General features: G+C 37.7%; 1 protein-coding gene across 3 annotated transcripts in view; it reads right to left on the reverse strand.

The window, feature by feature from the left end:
* The window catches only part of LOC126266601 (palmitoyltransferase ZDHHC3-like), a 100,484-nt gene that overhangs the window by 7,995 nt on the left and 75,956 nt on the right, over nt 1–16,533 (reverse strand). For all 3 annotated transcript variants that reach the window (XM_049970925.1, XM_049970924.1, XM_049970923.1), the window contains exons 4-6: nt 15,245–15,381; nt 14,696–14,780; nt 12,461–12,673 (exon numbers count right to left, since the gene is read on the reverse strand). In XM_049970925.1, coding sequence (XP_049826882.1) covers nt 12,461–12,673; nt 14,696–14,780; nt 15,245–15,381 — 435 coding nt within the window. The remainder of the gene's footprint in view (nt 1–12,460; nt 12,674–14,695; nt 14,781–15,244; nt 15,382–16,533) is intronic.

Genomic DNA, 16,533 nt, shown 5'->3' on the forward strand with positions numbered 1-16,533 from the left:
TATTTACAATTTGTACAGAAACCAGATGGCAGTTATAAAGAGTCGAGGGACATGAATGAGAAGCAGTGGTTGGGAAGGGAGTAAGACAGGGTTGTAGCCTCTCCCCGATGTTATTCAATCTGTATATTGAGCAAGCAGTAAAGGAAACAAAAGAAAAATTCGGAGTAGGTATTAAAATCCATGGAGAAGTAATAAAAACTTTGAGGTCAGAGACAGCAAATGACTTGGAAGAGCAGTTGAACGGAGTGGACGGTGTCTTGAAAGGAGGATATAAGATGAACATCAACAAAAGCAAAACTAGGGTAATGGAATGTAGTCGAATTAAGTCGGGTGATGCTGAGGGAATTAGATTAGGAAATGAGACACTTAAAGTAGTAAAGGAGTTTTGCTATTTGGGGAGCAAAATAACTGATGATGGTCGAAGTAGAGAGGATATAAAATGTAGACTGGCAATGGCAAGGAAAGTGTTTCTGAAGAAGAGAAATTTGTTAACATCGAGTATAGATTTGTCAGGAAGTCATTTCTGAAAGTATTTGTGTGGAGTGTAGCCATGTATGGAAGTGAAACATGGACAATAACTAGTTTGCACAAGAAGAGAATAGAAACTTTCGAAATGTGGTGCTACAGACGAATGCTTAAGATTAGATGGGTAGATCACATAACTAACGAGGAAGTATTGAATAGGATTGGGGAGAAGAGAAGTTTGTGGCACAACCTGACTAGAAGAAGGGATCGGTTGGTAGGACATGTTCTGAGGCATCAAGGGATCACCAATTTAGTATTGGAGGGCAGTGTGGAGGGTAAAAACCGTAGAGGGAGACCAAGAGATGAATACACTAAGCAGATTCAGAAGGATGTAGGTTGCAGTAGGTACTGGGGGATGAAGAAGCTTGCACAGGATAGAGCAGCATGGAGAGCTGCATCAAACCAGTCTCAAGACTGAAGACAACAACAACAACAACAACAACAACAACAACAACAACTTTCACAACTGAAAATGTCACAGTTAATAAAATATTCCAGGCTATTATGCCATGCTTGGATGGATTCCACATTGAAACTCAATGTTTCATCCCCTTCTGCAGGGGACAGATATTTTCAAGAGGATAGTAGCTACTGAGTGCCCAATTACACCCTGGCTAGTTACTGACTGCAGCAAAATTCTGTTTGCTCATACTCTCATAGTGTGGTGTGATGTTGCATGCTTTGAATACCCGGTCACAGCGGACTATTGTCAGTTGCCGACATCAAGTGTTGCTAACATCCCATGGTGGAAGACTCAGAGTGACCAACTCTCCCGTATTTTCTGGGGTCTCCCAATTATAGCATTTTTTTTAAAATCTTCCTAGTCCTCTTATTGACCATCCATTTCTCCTGTGGAATTTATTAGTGATCACTGTTATAAATCTTGTGAAGCACCACTGATAGTTCAAATTCTTTGACTGACAGATCTCACAAAGCTTTTGTATAATAATTGGTACTATTGCCGACATAGTATCAATTCTGTCTGTGATGCCATTAGCAGAACACTGGGTTATAATATAGAGTAATGGCAGTTCCACTGTTATCCTATGGAAGTGGAACAAACAGCAGATGTGAGGTTCCTAAGATAGAAGAAGGGCTGCACAAAAAGAGACATGATTAGAAACAATTATATTAGAATACAAGCAAATATTTTTAGTATGAATGAAAAAATTCAAAAATATTGTGAAGATTGGAAACAACACGTCATGTGAATGCCAGGTCAAAGAATTCCTCAGAATATCTTAAACTACAAGCCAAACAGGAAAAGAGGTATTGGAAGACCTCAAAAAAGTTGGATTTTTTTTTTTTTTTAGTCCACAACCGGCAACAGACTATTCCTTGAAAGGAAAATGGTGGGTGTGGTGGTGGTGGTGGTGGTGATGATGATGATAGTTAACATAGTATTTACTGTTCGAGCTTCTACAGAAAGAAGATGGTTTGGCTCAAGGTAATAAGAGGACTGCCTAAAAAATGACACGGCTTACGCATCTAGAGACGTCATAATGGGGGGCAGTGTTTACTTTTCTCTCGGTCAGTATTGACAACCCATGGATCCACTTACTTCATACCGATCAGTAACTATGGTATAAATAAGACACATATCTCTCATGATCGCACTGCTGATGGGATGTTAAACTCCAGTCTTCCTTCTTTGGACAAGACAAGAATGGAATAAGGACTTGCAGAAGTAGTGAGATGTTTAAACATACTCATAACATTTTATTTCTCAATAACCTTACACAACACGACAACCCTTCACAATACTTCCAAAGACTCTGTACTGATAAATCACTTAAGCTGGCAGCAACTGAAAGCAGAGGACAACCAACACTAAATGTTCTGATTTATGCAGTCTTTCTTTTGTAATCATGTCTACTATACTATTCAGCATTTACATGTCTCTTAATTTGCTTCTAAAGTGAATCAATTTTCACCAAGCGTTCTCGCAGCAAAAGCAATGATGTAAAAAGTTCACGAAGGAAGAAGCCCGTTACCCTTGAATTTACACCACAAATGAGTCTTATTACATGCTTTTGCATTCCAAAAACTTTATCTTGATTTGTGGAATTAAGCAAAATATGATACAGTATAACGTAATAGAATAAAAGTAAGCAAAGTAAGCCAGGTTTTTTATTTTTACATTTCCACTGTTGCTCATTCCCAGAAAATGTGATGTAGTTGTGCAGTTCAAGTTTATTGTGACCAAATTTCATTTAAACCTCCCCTCAAATAATGGTCAGATGATCTCCTTTAAAACATTATCAAATGTTGGTCATCCTAAAGACTCATCACATGTTCTTCAACACCAGGAACCAAATGTCATTGAATTTCCCTCCCTCCTCCTTCCTACTGGAATTCCTGGAGTGTTTAACAATCTTTATTGTCTCTCGAAATAGTTTTTCATGGCATCTGTTGTGGCTGCCAATATCTCAGACCTTTCTAATTGGATAAGAAATCCCAAACTTCTCCATAAGACAACAATTGGTTTCAAATTCAAATCAAATAAATTCCTAAGTCATAAAAAATCTAATTATTCTGTTACTCTAAAACTAGTAATTACGTTTTTAAAAATGAAACATTGTTGAACTTGTCTCTTTTAGAATAATGACTCTAGCACCAGAAATCACTGCAGTTCCATCTGAAAGTGTGAAGTTGATGCCAGAACCCTGTAATTGATACAGCTATGAAAAGAGAGTAAACGTCATTTAGTGAGGACTTTTTCCCAATTCATTTGGATAAAAACAGAATTATGATATCTTAAACAGTTTCAGAAATCCCAGGTGAACAAATGAATCACCACGAATAATACCAGCATATGCGAGACAGTGAAAATGAGCAATGTAAAGACGCTTTAATTTTAGCGAAAGTGACTGCAGAGATCATTTAGATGGTGAATGTAGGTTTCACTCAGCTCTGCACAAGTTTGTGATACCTGGACAAAAATTTTTCATCTATCTTGGATCCAGGTGTTAAAGAACATGTGATGAGTCTTTAGGATGGCCAACATTTGATAACGTTTTAAAGGAAATCATCTGACCATGATATGAAGGGGGATTTAAAGGAGATTTGGTCGCAATAAATTTGAACTGCATAACTACATTGCGTTTTCTTGGAATGGGTGACAGTGGAAATGTAAAAATAAAAAACCTGGCTTACTTTGCTTACATCTAGTCTATTATGTTATACAGTATCATTTTTTCATTTATTATTTAATCATCTTGTGATTGTAAAATGTCCCTTTCACATAATCCCTGTTTCAATAACTCTATAGACTTTGAATAGATTCAGTTAAGAAGTAGTCCCTTTTATTTAAGTTATTAGTCAATGTTGCCCACTAAGCTAGTTGCAATATCATATACATTATACTTGCTATTTTCAGAGAAACACTATACCTAGATCAGAATAACAAAGTGACTGACAGCAAGTACTTTACGGACAGCTACCTTAGTAACAACCTATCACAGCACGAGACTGGCCACACCTCCTACCCTGTCAAACCACTCTGTTAGCTCAGCTGTCAGTTACCAGTCAACTGTAGAAGGCATCTGTGGTCTGTAACAAAGTAGTTGTAAATTGTTCTTATATATTTTGTTTCTTTGTATAGTAAGTTTCTACTACAGAATGTGTGGAGCTTCCTGTGAAACAGCTAATGAAAATGATAAGACACCTAAGGTCCTGCAAGGTGAGTTCATCACTGCACGTTAACAGATAATGAATAAACTTACTCGTTGTGGCACCTCAAAGCTGCTGTCACTAGTTTCAATCGCACATGTGTGTAAAGGAGGACTGACAACATCCCTCACTTCTATACTGAACTAGTACCCTCCTTGTTATTCTGATTCAGGTATAGGCATTACATGACAGAGAACTTTTTTAAAAATTGTCTACACACTTAGCAAGAAACTACTGACAGTCATAAACAAAAGCAGTGGAACAAGAAGCTTGTAACACATTTTCATTTTGTAGCACCCCAGTCACATTAATATCTACTCCTGTATTCTGGACTTTGCAGAGCAATTTTCTGCTTCCAGTTTTGTAAACATGAAAAGAATCATTGACAGGTTTATCCTCTATTTGAAATGTTCCATGTTATGGTTCACACAACCAAACACTTTTGTCAAAACAAAGAATAAATTCATGATCCTCAAAATGGAGACGTATTCTGCAGTTCCTGTTCACTACTTTTGAGGGACAAACAGTGAATCTGATAAATTACTTCACACTACTAACTTCAGTAAAACATGGACAAGGCTAATCTGGAAAGTAATGTTACAAGAATTTTTTGAAGTAGAAAAAATTAATTTATTTTAATAAAATTTACAAGCACTGCAGTACAAGTCTTGCATTATTTTTCCACATAATCACCATTTACATCAAAATATTTTGTCATCTGTGAGACAAGTTTTTTGATACCCTTGTCATAGCCATGTCCTGCCACCTTTTTCAGCCAATTCTTCACTTTGGTTTTCACCTCATCATCGTAGTTGTTGTTGTCAGAAAAGTGTTTTAGATGAAGGTGTTCCTCCAATTTAGTGAACAGATGATAGTCACTAGGTGTGAGATCGAGGCTGTGAGAGGAGTGGCTTAAAACTCCCAACCAAACTACGTCAACAACTCTTGTGCCACATGAGCGGTGTGTGGATGCACTTTGTCATGAAGGAGACAGACTCCCATTGTCAGCATCACATGACATTTGTTTTATTATGGCTCTGCGAAGCTTTCTCGTGGTCTCACAATATCTTGCAGCATTTATTGTTACACCTCTTTCCAAAAAATCGGCAATCAGAAGCCCTTTCCTGTCCCAAAACACTGACAGCATGATTTTCCTCACTGTTTTTTGAGTTTTGAACGTTTTGGCTGAAGGAGAATGAGTATGGCACTATTGCACTGATTGTTGTTTGCTCTCCGAAGTATGGTGATAATCCTAAGTTTCATACCCTGTCACTATAGAGCTGAGAAAAGCCTCACCTACATTCAAGAAATTTGTGAGCAGAACTTTACTTTCATGTGCTTTAGTAAGCATATTGGGCACCCATCTTGCACACAATTTGCGATAATTTAGTCAATCAGTTATGGTTTCATGAAACGGTTGGACAAAATGCAAGCAGGTCAACAACTGTCAAAAGCCAATCAGAGAGATGGTGTTCTTATATTTTCAGTACCACATCATCAGTGACAACAGATAGCCTTCCGCTTCTGTCTTCATTTTAAATCTCTGTCCTTCCAAAACTGAAATTCTAGACCCATTTCATCACATGCTTGATATTAGGTCCTCTCTATAAAATGAAACAATTTTGTAATGAACTGCAGCAGCATTTGTGCCCTTAGCACTTAGATAGCGAATTACACTGTGCAATGTGCACTTGGCAGGAGCCAGAATCAGAATGCTCATTTCTAACAGTCACCGCAACACTAATCAATGAGCTAATGATTGCTGGTAATACTCGTTCCTTCCGCTGGCTTCCCGCTACATGGCATTGGTACAAATTTCCCCCACAGACAATCCATGCTAAAGCTACATGTCTTGTAACCTTAGTTTCTGGATAACCTTCATAAAATGAAGTACAGTAATGGTTTCACCCATGATACTCCTTGCTGGTACAACATTCCTCTCATCATCTGTGACTGCTCCTTCAGGCCAACATGACTGACATATACAGGGTGATTATAATTACATTTCCAGGCTTTAAAACACTGAAAGTGAACTACTGCTCAGAATGACAACAAACTCGAACAGAATTTTATCAAAGAAAGGGAAAACATTACGGAAACAAAAGGATTTAAGAAAAAATTTTCCCTCTAGATGTGTCTGTAACCAGCAGAATAGCAAAATAAAAGAAACAGGGAAAACAGCTCCCCCTCAGTTCACGTCTGAGATGCTCGACATGACTCTCTCAATGGAAGATCATACACTGCTGGTAAAGCTCTTTTTACAAGAATAGTGACTGAGTTGTCAATAGCTCTGCAGAAGTTCCAGACACAAGAGGTTATGAAAAAAGGCATTGGTCCACTGTCCATCAAGAATCCGGAGAAAATGATTATGAAATTCAAAAAGACAGGTTCTTTTGAAGTGCACTGTGGCTGATGGATGAAAACAATTGATACAACATCAGCTGAAGATGTGGCCACAGCATTACAAGAGGGGTCGAACTGTGGTGTGCAAATGTGGAGTGAATGAGGAAAGGCCCAAATTTTTGACATACCGGTAAGCATGATGCATAAAGTTCCACAAAACAACCTGCATTACAATCCATACATAATTACCCATGTACAGGAGTTGCTTCATGCAGACCTTCCAGTAAGACAAACATTTTCTCTGGAATTTCTTGTTCACATGGAAGTGGACAAAGAATGGCCGTGGAATATTCTATGGACAGACAAAATCCATTTCCATCTCCAGAGACAAGTCAATACAAAGAATAGTAGCATATGGGCAACAGAAAATCCACTCACACATCAACCAGCACCACTTCATTCCGCAAAGGTAACTGTTTGATGGCATCATTTATCACAGGATCATATTTTTTCCAGGAGATGGGTCCTGCGGGTCCTGTTACCTGTAATGTCACTGATAAATGCTATGAGAACCTTTAACGCACCACGTCTTTCAACCCTTCAACAGTGTGGATTTGTGGGTAGGGTTGTATTTATGCAAGATAGCACTCCTCCACATATCACACAGCCAATGAAGCAGCTGCTGCAGAGGTACTTTGGAAATCCTAGAATTTACAGCCATAATTTCCCTACAGCCTGATCATCAAGATCAGTTGATTGTAATATGTGTGAGATCTGACTGTAGGGCTGTGTGAAAGACACTGTGCTGAATGCTCCAATTGCAAACATAGCTGCATTGAAGGCGTGAATTGCACAACACATTCTCGAAGTGACTTCTGAGACACTCTGATCTGTTATGGAAAATTATGTTTCTCAATTTCAACTTCTGGCAGAGAATGGTGGACAGCAAACTGAACATGTCTTGTGCCAGTCTCACAACAATTACAAACCGATGTTTCCCATGAGGTACAACCTTGCTGTGGGGGATGTAATTACCTAACAGTGTCATTAACGTTGAATTGAATGCCAAACCTGAGCAGTCATGAACATTGCATGCATGGTAGGTTTAATGTGCAACTCACACCACAGCTGTCGTATTGCAATTCATCTGTCATTTGTAACTGAACCCATTTATGTTATGATGCTTATGGTGACATCTATTGGGATAATTTTTGCTGCCCCACCATACAAATGTTTCCTGCTTCTTTGATGACATTCCATTCCAATTTGACGTTATTCTGAGCAGTGATACTTTATACAGCATTTTGGAACTGGAACATTAATTATAATTACCCTGTACCACTCAACCTCCCAGGCGCACGACTATAGTTGGGAGTCGATGTGTTTTTGTTACAATATTCTGCTGCAGAATCCTTACAGCAAGGACTGATAACTGCTGCTGGACTTGAGTAAATGATCGTCACTAGATAGGAGAATTTCCAGAACATATTCAATCAGAATCATTTTCTGATGGTGTAGTTTGTATCCAAGATTTTCAATGTGTTGCAATCCAATGGAAAGTTTCCAAAGGTCAAACAAGACAGGTTTACCAGAGAGAAAAACAAATTGTGACTCCCTTTCTCCACATACACCCTTTGCATCTACCTTGCACCAAGAATTATACTGACTACTCTTAGACACTTTGTATTGCCTTCTTCTCTATATCCATCACTACCACTACCACTACCACCACCACTTTATAACTACTTCTGTCCATCATCTATGGGAACCAAACATCACACATTTCCTTAGTTCACTGGATGGCGGTAAAATGCGATTCCTTTTAGTTTTCTCTTGCTAAGGACACCACCCTTTTTCTTTTCTCCCTCAAGTTATTGTTGTCACTTTCTCATGTCTTGGAAAGTACTGAGTAATTGCTTTCCATGCAGGCTACAACACACACACACACACACACACACACACACACACACACTCTTTCAGAGTCCACATTCAAACATCACGGGCGCTACCTTATCCCGGAGTTGGCAATTATTCTATTTCTGCAGCTAGATGTCATTTCTGTTCATATATCAGAATATTAACATAATATGAATGAGAAAGTTATGCATGCCATTTGTCATCTAGATTCATTGGACACATTTTAATGGTTTGTGTGTCACGATTTGGTGTTGTAGCTGGGATGTTTGCCTGATATTTGTCCAAAAAGGTGCAGAAACTGCCTGAAAGCCACACTGATGCCACTCCATATACCAGATGAACGCCAGATCTGATATGAGCATGGTTCACATAACGGTCTCTCAAACCCAAGATATGATAGCAATTTTTTAATATAGAGGCATGCAGAAACTGGTGTGGGGTAATTTGTGGACAAAGTCTGGTGGTCTAGCTACAGGTTTTATCAGTTTCTTAGAATTGCAGATTGCAAAATAAAGATTGCATATGGTGGATAGGGTAGCAGCTGTCAAAATGCATGTATTACTGCCTGCTAGAGAATCTTCTGGTTTCATTTCCCTTGATACACAATGACGTATAGCTTGCACCACATTTCAGACATATACTTCCTACTTAATATAAGTTAGCTCTTTATGGGCTAAAGCAGTCGACTGCAAGAAGCAGTTCTAAGCACACCATCTGTTGGAATATCATATTTACAGCTTATCAATGCCACCACACTAAATCACCAGTACCAAAAGCCCTAATGAGGCTTTTGCCTACGGTACTTGCTTTGCAGTATCAGGCAACTTACGCTGAGCCAACTGCCAGTCCAATAGAAAGCAATATCACATTCTGTTATAGCACAGCTTGTCTCATTCCACATTCTTGAATATTTTCCTTCATGATGGGATCTATATCTAAAGTAAAGTTATATGGCATGAATGACTGGGAGACCCCAAGGGGCAGGTTCAGCCTATTAATTGCAAGGGTTTCTCCCAATCATTAGCATCCACAGCCACGTTTCTGTTGCGAAGTACGAGAGCTGTGTACATAAGTGTACCTGTTAAATATTGATGAATATAATGGAGTGTGTATAGTGTAGTGTCATGTTCTGTTGGATGATGATGATGATGATGATGATGATGATGATGAAGAAAGAAGGGCGAATAAAATACAGTCTTTGGTTTGCCTCCCCACAACATTTTCTATGTGTTCTTTCTAATTTAAGTTGTTCATAATTGTAATTCCTAGGTATTTAGTAGGTAAAAAGACGAGGGCTAGTAGAAATCCTTGAGTAACAGAAGAAATATTGAATTTAATTGATGAAAGGAGAAAATATAAAAATGCAGTAAATGAAGCAGGCAAAAAGGAATACAAATGTCTCAACAATGAGATCGACAGGAAGTGCAAAATGGCTAAGCAGGCACGGATAGAGAACAAACGTGAGGATGTAGAGGCTTATCTCACTAGGGGTAAGATAGATACTCCCTACATGAAAATTAAAGAGACCTTTGGAGAAAAGAGAACCACTTGTATGAATATCAACAGCTCAAATGGAAACCCAGTTCTAAGCAAAGAAGGGAAAGCAGAAAAGTGGAAGGCGTATATAGAGGGTCTATACAAGGGCGATGTTCTTGAGGACAATATTATGGAAATGGAAGAGAATGCAGATGAAGATGAAATGGCAGATATGATACTATGTGAAGAGTTTGCCAGAGCACTGAAAGGTCCCGGGAGTAGACAACATTCCATTAGAACTACTGACAACCTTGGGAGAGCCAGCCCTGACAAAACTCTACCATCTGGTGAGCAAAATGTATGAGACAGGTGAAATGCCCTCAGACTTCAAGAATAATACAATAATTCCAATCCCAAGAAAGCAGGTGTTGACAAATGTGAAAATTACCAAACTATCAGTTTAATAAGTCACAGCTGCAAAATACTAGCGCGAATTCTTTACAGACAAATGGAAAAGCTGGTAGAAGCTGACCTTGGGGAAGATCCGTTTGGATTCTGTAAAAATATTGGAACACATGAGGCAATACTGACCATACGACTTATCTTAGAAGCTGGATTAAGAAAAGACAAACATAAGTTTCTAGCATTTGTAGACTTAGAGAAAGCTTTTGACAATGTTAACTGGAATACTCTCTTTCAAATTCTGAAGGTGGAAGGGGTAAAATACAGGGAGCAAAAGGCTATTTACAATTTGTACAGAAACCAGATGGCAGTTATGAGAGTCGAGGGACTTGAAAGGGAAGCAGTGGTTGGGAAGGGAGTGAGACAGGGTTGTAGCCTGTCCCAGATGTTATTCAATCTGTATATTGAGCAAGAAATAAAGGAAACAAAAGATAAATTCGGAGTAGGTATTAAAATCTATGGAGAAGAAACAAAAACTTTAAGGTTCACCGATGACATTGTAATTCTGTCACAGACAGCAAACGACCTGGAAGAAGGAGTTTTGTTATTTGGGGAGCAAAATAAATGGTGATGGTCGAAGTAGGGAGAATATAAAATGTGGACTGTCAATGGAATGGAAAGCATTTCTGAAGAAGAGAAATTTGTTAACATTGAGTATAGATTTAAGTGTCAGGAAGTCATTTCTGAAAGTATTTGTATAGAGTGTAGCCGTGTATGGAAGTGAAACATGGACGATAAATAGTTTGGACAAGAAGAGAATAGAAGCTTTAGAAATGTGGTGCTAAAGAAGAATGCTGAAGATTAGGTGGGTAGACCACATAACTAATGAGGAGGTATTGAATAGAATTGGGGAGAAGAGGAGTTTGTGGCACAACTTGACTAGAAGAAGGGATCGGTTGGTAGGACATGTTCTGAGGCATCAAGGGATCACCAATTTAGTTTTGGAGGGCAGCGTGGAGGGTAAAAATCGTAGAGGGAGATCAAGAGATGAATACACTAAACAGATTCAGAAGGACGTAGGCTGGAAGATGAAGCAGCTTGCACAGGATAGAGTAGCATGGAGAGCTGCATCAAACCAGTCTCAGGACTGAAGACCACAACAACAACAACAACAGGTATTTAGTTGAATTAAAAGGCTTTAGATTTGACTCATTTATTGTGTCACCAGAGTTTAACAGATTCCTTTTAGCACTCATAAGGATGATCTCACACTTTTCATTATTTAGGTTTAGTTGCCAATTTTTGCACCATACAAATACCTTTTCTAGATTGTTTTGCAATTTGTTTTGATTTTCTGATGACTTTCCTAGTGGGTAAACGACAGCATCATCTGCAAACAACCTCGTATGGCTGCTCACTTCTGTTTTAATTGATGACTTTCCATCGGTTGCTATGAACTGTGACCTCTCTGACAGGAATCCGTGAATCCACTTGCATAGTTAAAACGATAAGCCAAAGCACACAATTTTACTGCAAGCCGCTTGTGTGGTAGTGTCAAAGGCCTTCTGGAAATCTAGAAATACAGAATCAATTTGAAACCCCTTGTCAATAGCACTCAAAACTTTGTGTGTGTAAATGGCAACTAGTTGTGTTTCACGAGAACAATGTTTTCTAAATCTGTATTGAGTGTATGTAAATATACCATTTTCTTCAATGTAATTCATACTGTTCAAGCACAATATATGTTTCAAAATCCTGCTACATATTATTATTATTAAAGTAAGAAGCTCATCTGTGTTTGCTCTAAATGACAAGTGTCAAAATACTGTTGCTTGCATCATTCGTGATTTACAGATAATTAAAACAGTACCAAACAGAAAAAAATATGTTCAACAGAAGAGAGGTAGTTCTCTTCTTAAAAAAGATACAGCTACTTTAGAATGAAAAAAAGTCTTAAAACACTTTGGCCGTTCCTTTACCAGGACACAAGGAAGTGAAGTATCAAAAACACACACACACACACACACACACACACACACACACACACACACACACACACCTCTGCACAATAGCAGCAAAATAATTTCAGTCTTTGCAAAAGAAAATAGCCATAAAGTGAATGTACCGTTTCATCATTCCAGATGGCTTGCAACTGTGTTCCCAACATCACAGCGGTAAATATGGCAAACAGAAGAGCTTCAAAGACCAGGAAGAGCAGCAGAACTACAGTGGCAGGAGGCGAGTAAGTAGAACAGTCCTTCCACTCATGGCGAACACATATGATGAACTGGTTGATTGACAGGAACAGTGCATGCACCGATATTGCTGCAATGTAAAACTGTTAAACAAACAAAAAAAATAGATGAAAAACAAATTAAAATAAAAGACAATACAATGCAACCTTGTTGTAATGTACCCACAAAACATCAGTTATTTATCTAGTTGTGTCACTTGCTTATCCTGCTTCAATAATTTGAGCTATCGAAGGCTGAATCTTTCTCAGTAATTTTTACTTACCTTTTGCAGTGAGGATTTTGCCTGTGGATTACCAGTGAATACATAAGTATTCAGATTTTGTGGCAACATACTTAAGTTAAAGCCTTTTGACTCACTCATTTTCGATCAGGGTCTCTCCCTTGTGTTGCTGCCTTCTTGGTACCTACCTGAGTACAAGAGCTGGGTACCAACACAGAAAACAAAGACTAGAGCACAAAGGTATGCAGTTCTGAAATGCAGTTTCTGAGGAGACCTGAAGGATGTATGAAGGAAGACAATTTTAGAAATGAAAAATAAAACAGAAATTAAATGTAGGAGCAGTAGACCCTGGATTCAGATGATTATAGCGTGTCATGAGGATAGAGATTAACATGTTTCCAAAGAAAGCTTTGTGCTATGCATCTTGAGGGGAAGAAAAGAAACAACACATATGGGTAGACCAAGGCGGAGAAGGAAAGAAAAGCTCTGATAATGAAACAGTCGGTAGACTAAACCTTGAAGTAAAAAGAGGAATAACAATAAATTTATCTACTTTAGTTATTCCTTTCTACATCAATATAACATTCAAATTATTTCCAGTAGAATTCAGAATAAATTATACCCAGTAAAAAAAAAAAAAAAAAAAAAAAGAGCAAAACCACCCACTCTCATGCACCTTACTTCGAAAGTTTACATGACTTGTCAACATTCATACTGGATGTATAAATCCATCAAGAGGCACAAGTGTTGGTGCATAGAGTGAGGTTCACCTGTATGGATGAAGCAGCCACCACTTCCGGTGTTTGTTCCAACCAGTCACAAATCTACACTGACCCATACTCCCCTCTTTTTTTCTTCAGTCTTCTGTTATCCTGAATTTTCATTATCATACTTTATTACTTTTACTCATTTCCCATCGGTAATACACCTTTCAACAAAGGCTGCACGTGAGTAATACAGAATAGAAGGTAAGTAGAATGGCAGAAACTCAGTAATTTCAGCTTCACCAAAAACTACATGCACACACAATAATAAATTTAATTATAAACTTGTACTTGCTGGTCCCCGTGAGGACAACACACACCGTAGGAACAACATACCAAGGTTTCAATATTTTCCTACAACAACTTAACACTATCTTTCATCAAGCAGTTCATTCACTTAGAATTTATTATAAAAATATTGGTAATACATGTTAATAATAGTTTGTCCATAGCTCAACAAAATTTAAGCAGTGAAATTGATTCACTTTAATTCAAACAAGGTGGGGAAGGACTCATCATTATTAATAAACAGAAGTTAATGAAACAGAGAGAAGAAAAAGGAAACTTCTAAGGGAAATCCAGGGTCCAAAAAAGGGAACAGTAAATGAGTTTACATTTCACATGAGAGCAAACAAGGAATTATATGGAAGGCTTGAAAAAATCCCAGTCAATGGAGAAATGAAGGTTGGCTCCCTACAGCTACATTAAAAGAATGAAACCAGAAAGGACTGGAAATGAGGTACTGACTTACCAGTAGAACAAAAAGATTCAAACCCCACGATTGAAAGAAAGTAATTAGGCTCTATGGTGGTGTGTAACCACTAAAGAAGATACAGGAAAGAGAGAGAGAGAGAGAGAGAGAGAGAGAGAGAGAGAGAGAGAGAGAGATTCAGAGCAAAACTACTAGGCATGGTGGATCAGCATAACAAGAAAGTGAGAACAAAGAATATTCCCGTGACAAGAGCAAGGGGTCAGAGGATGAAGAAATATTAGTGAAAAGAATTGTATTAGTACAGTGGATAGGTAGATAAAACAATCAAATAAACCAATAAAATTAAAAACAACAATCTTCCTGTCATACAAAACTGAGATAACTGGAATGAATGGCATTGCTAACTTACCGTAAACAACACAAAATACTTTTGATTGTTTTCACCAACACAGTTATTGACCCATGGACAATGGTGATCCATCTTCCTAATACATCTGTAACAGCATGGATGATACTAAACTAGTCAAATCAATACATTTACTCCACTGCAGAAAATGAAGGTAAGTAGATTAAAGTCTAGACAATGATATTTTTTCATTCAGTGTTGTTACAATTCTCTGATTAAAAAACTGGAAGTTCCAAATGCATTTTCAATACTGGACCAACTGATCTAATTTAACAGTGCCATGTGTCAACAAAGATATTTTTCTAATGTACTGTAGACACAATTTTTATTTTAATTAGCATGGCTAACTCACAAGAAAGTAATAACACAAAGAATATTATTGGAGGAAGAGCAATGAGTCAGAGAATGAAGAAATACTAGTGAAAAGAATTGTTTAATTACAGTGGATAGGCAGATGGAACAATCAAATAAATGAATAAGGTTAAAATCAACAGTGTTTTTGTTGAGCAAAACAATATGAGAACCAGTCTGAGAATATTAATGTTAACTAACCTTTGGCAAACAGAGCAATGATGTGCTCTTTCTGGCTTGATGCTACAGCACTTGGGGCACTTGAATATAACCTGACCTTCTCGAAAACCCATTTGCTGGATCATCTCTTTTGTGGCATTTCCTTTTGGAACTGCACCCTGAAGTAAGTTTCAAGTTACATTACAATATGCATTTCTCACATTTTAATCATATTTAAAAATAAAATAAAATTTTCTGGAAAGCATATTATTATTATTTCTTTCTTATCTCAGATGTTATGTCTGGTCAGAAGTAGAAAGTGACGCGGACCTTGATCAAGCGTGCCTTCCTTTTAACTGTACGGTATATGTTATATTGCATTTAGGAACTTTCGGGTAATTGAACATGTATCAATAATAACGGATTTCTGTAGTTGTATATATAAGTTTGGATGTAGCTGTATTGCATTGATGTACTGGTGGATATTGTGTGGTATGACTACTGTAATTGATAGTATAATTAGTATAATGTAAACTTTATCCTGATGCCACATATCCTTGACTTCCTCAGCCAGTTGGATGTATTTTTCAATTTTTTCTCCTGTTTTCTTTTGTATATTTGTTGTATTGGGTACGGATATTTCGATTAGTTGTGTTAATTTCTTCTTTTTATTGGTGAGTATGATATCAGGTTTGTTATGTGGTGTTGTTTTATCTGTTATAATGGTTCTGTTCCCGTATAATTTGTATTCATCATTCTCCAGTACATTTTGTGGTGCATACTTGTATGTGGGAACGTGTAATTTTATAAGTTTATGTTGTAAGGCAAGCTGTTGATGTATTATTTTTGCTACATTGTCATGTCTTCTGGGGTATCTGTATTTGCTAGTATTGTACATCCACTTGTGATGTGATCTACTGTTTCTATTTGTTGTTTGCAAAGTCTGCATTTATCTGTTGTAGTATTGGGATCTTTAATAATATGCTTGCTGTAATATCTGGTGTTTATTGTTTGATCCTGTATTGCAATCATGAATCCTTCCGTCTCACTGTATATATTGCCTTTTCTTAGCCATGTGTTGGATGCGTCTTGATCGATGTGTGGCTGTGTTAGATGATAAGGGTGCTTGCCATGTAGTATTTTCTTTTTCCAATTTACTTTCTTCGTATCTGTTGATGTTATGTGATCTAAAGGGTTGTAGAAGTGGTTATGAAATTGCAGTGGTGTGGCCGATGTATTTATATGAGTGACTGCTTTGTGTGTTCTGCTAGTTTCTGCTCGTTCTAGAAAGAATTTTCTTAAATTGTCTACCTGCCCATAATGTAGGTTTT

Source organism: Schistocerca gregaria, chromosome 4 (assembly GCF_023897955.1).
Source record: "Schistocerca gregaria isolate iqSchGreg1 chromosome 4, iqSchGreg1.2, whole genome shotgun sequence".
In the NCBI taxonomy this organism is placed as follows: Eukaryota; Metazoa; Arthropoda; class Insecta; order Orthoptera; family Acrididae; genus Schistocerca; species Schistocerca gregaria.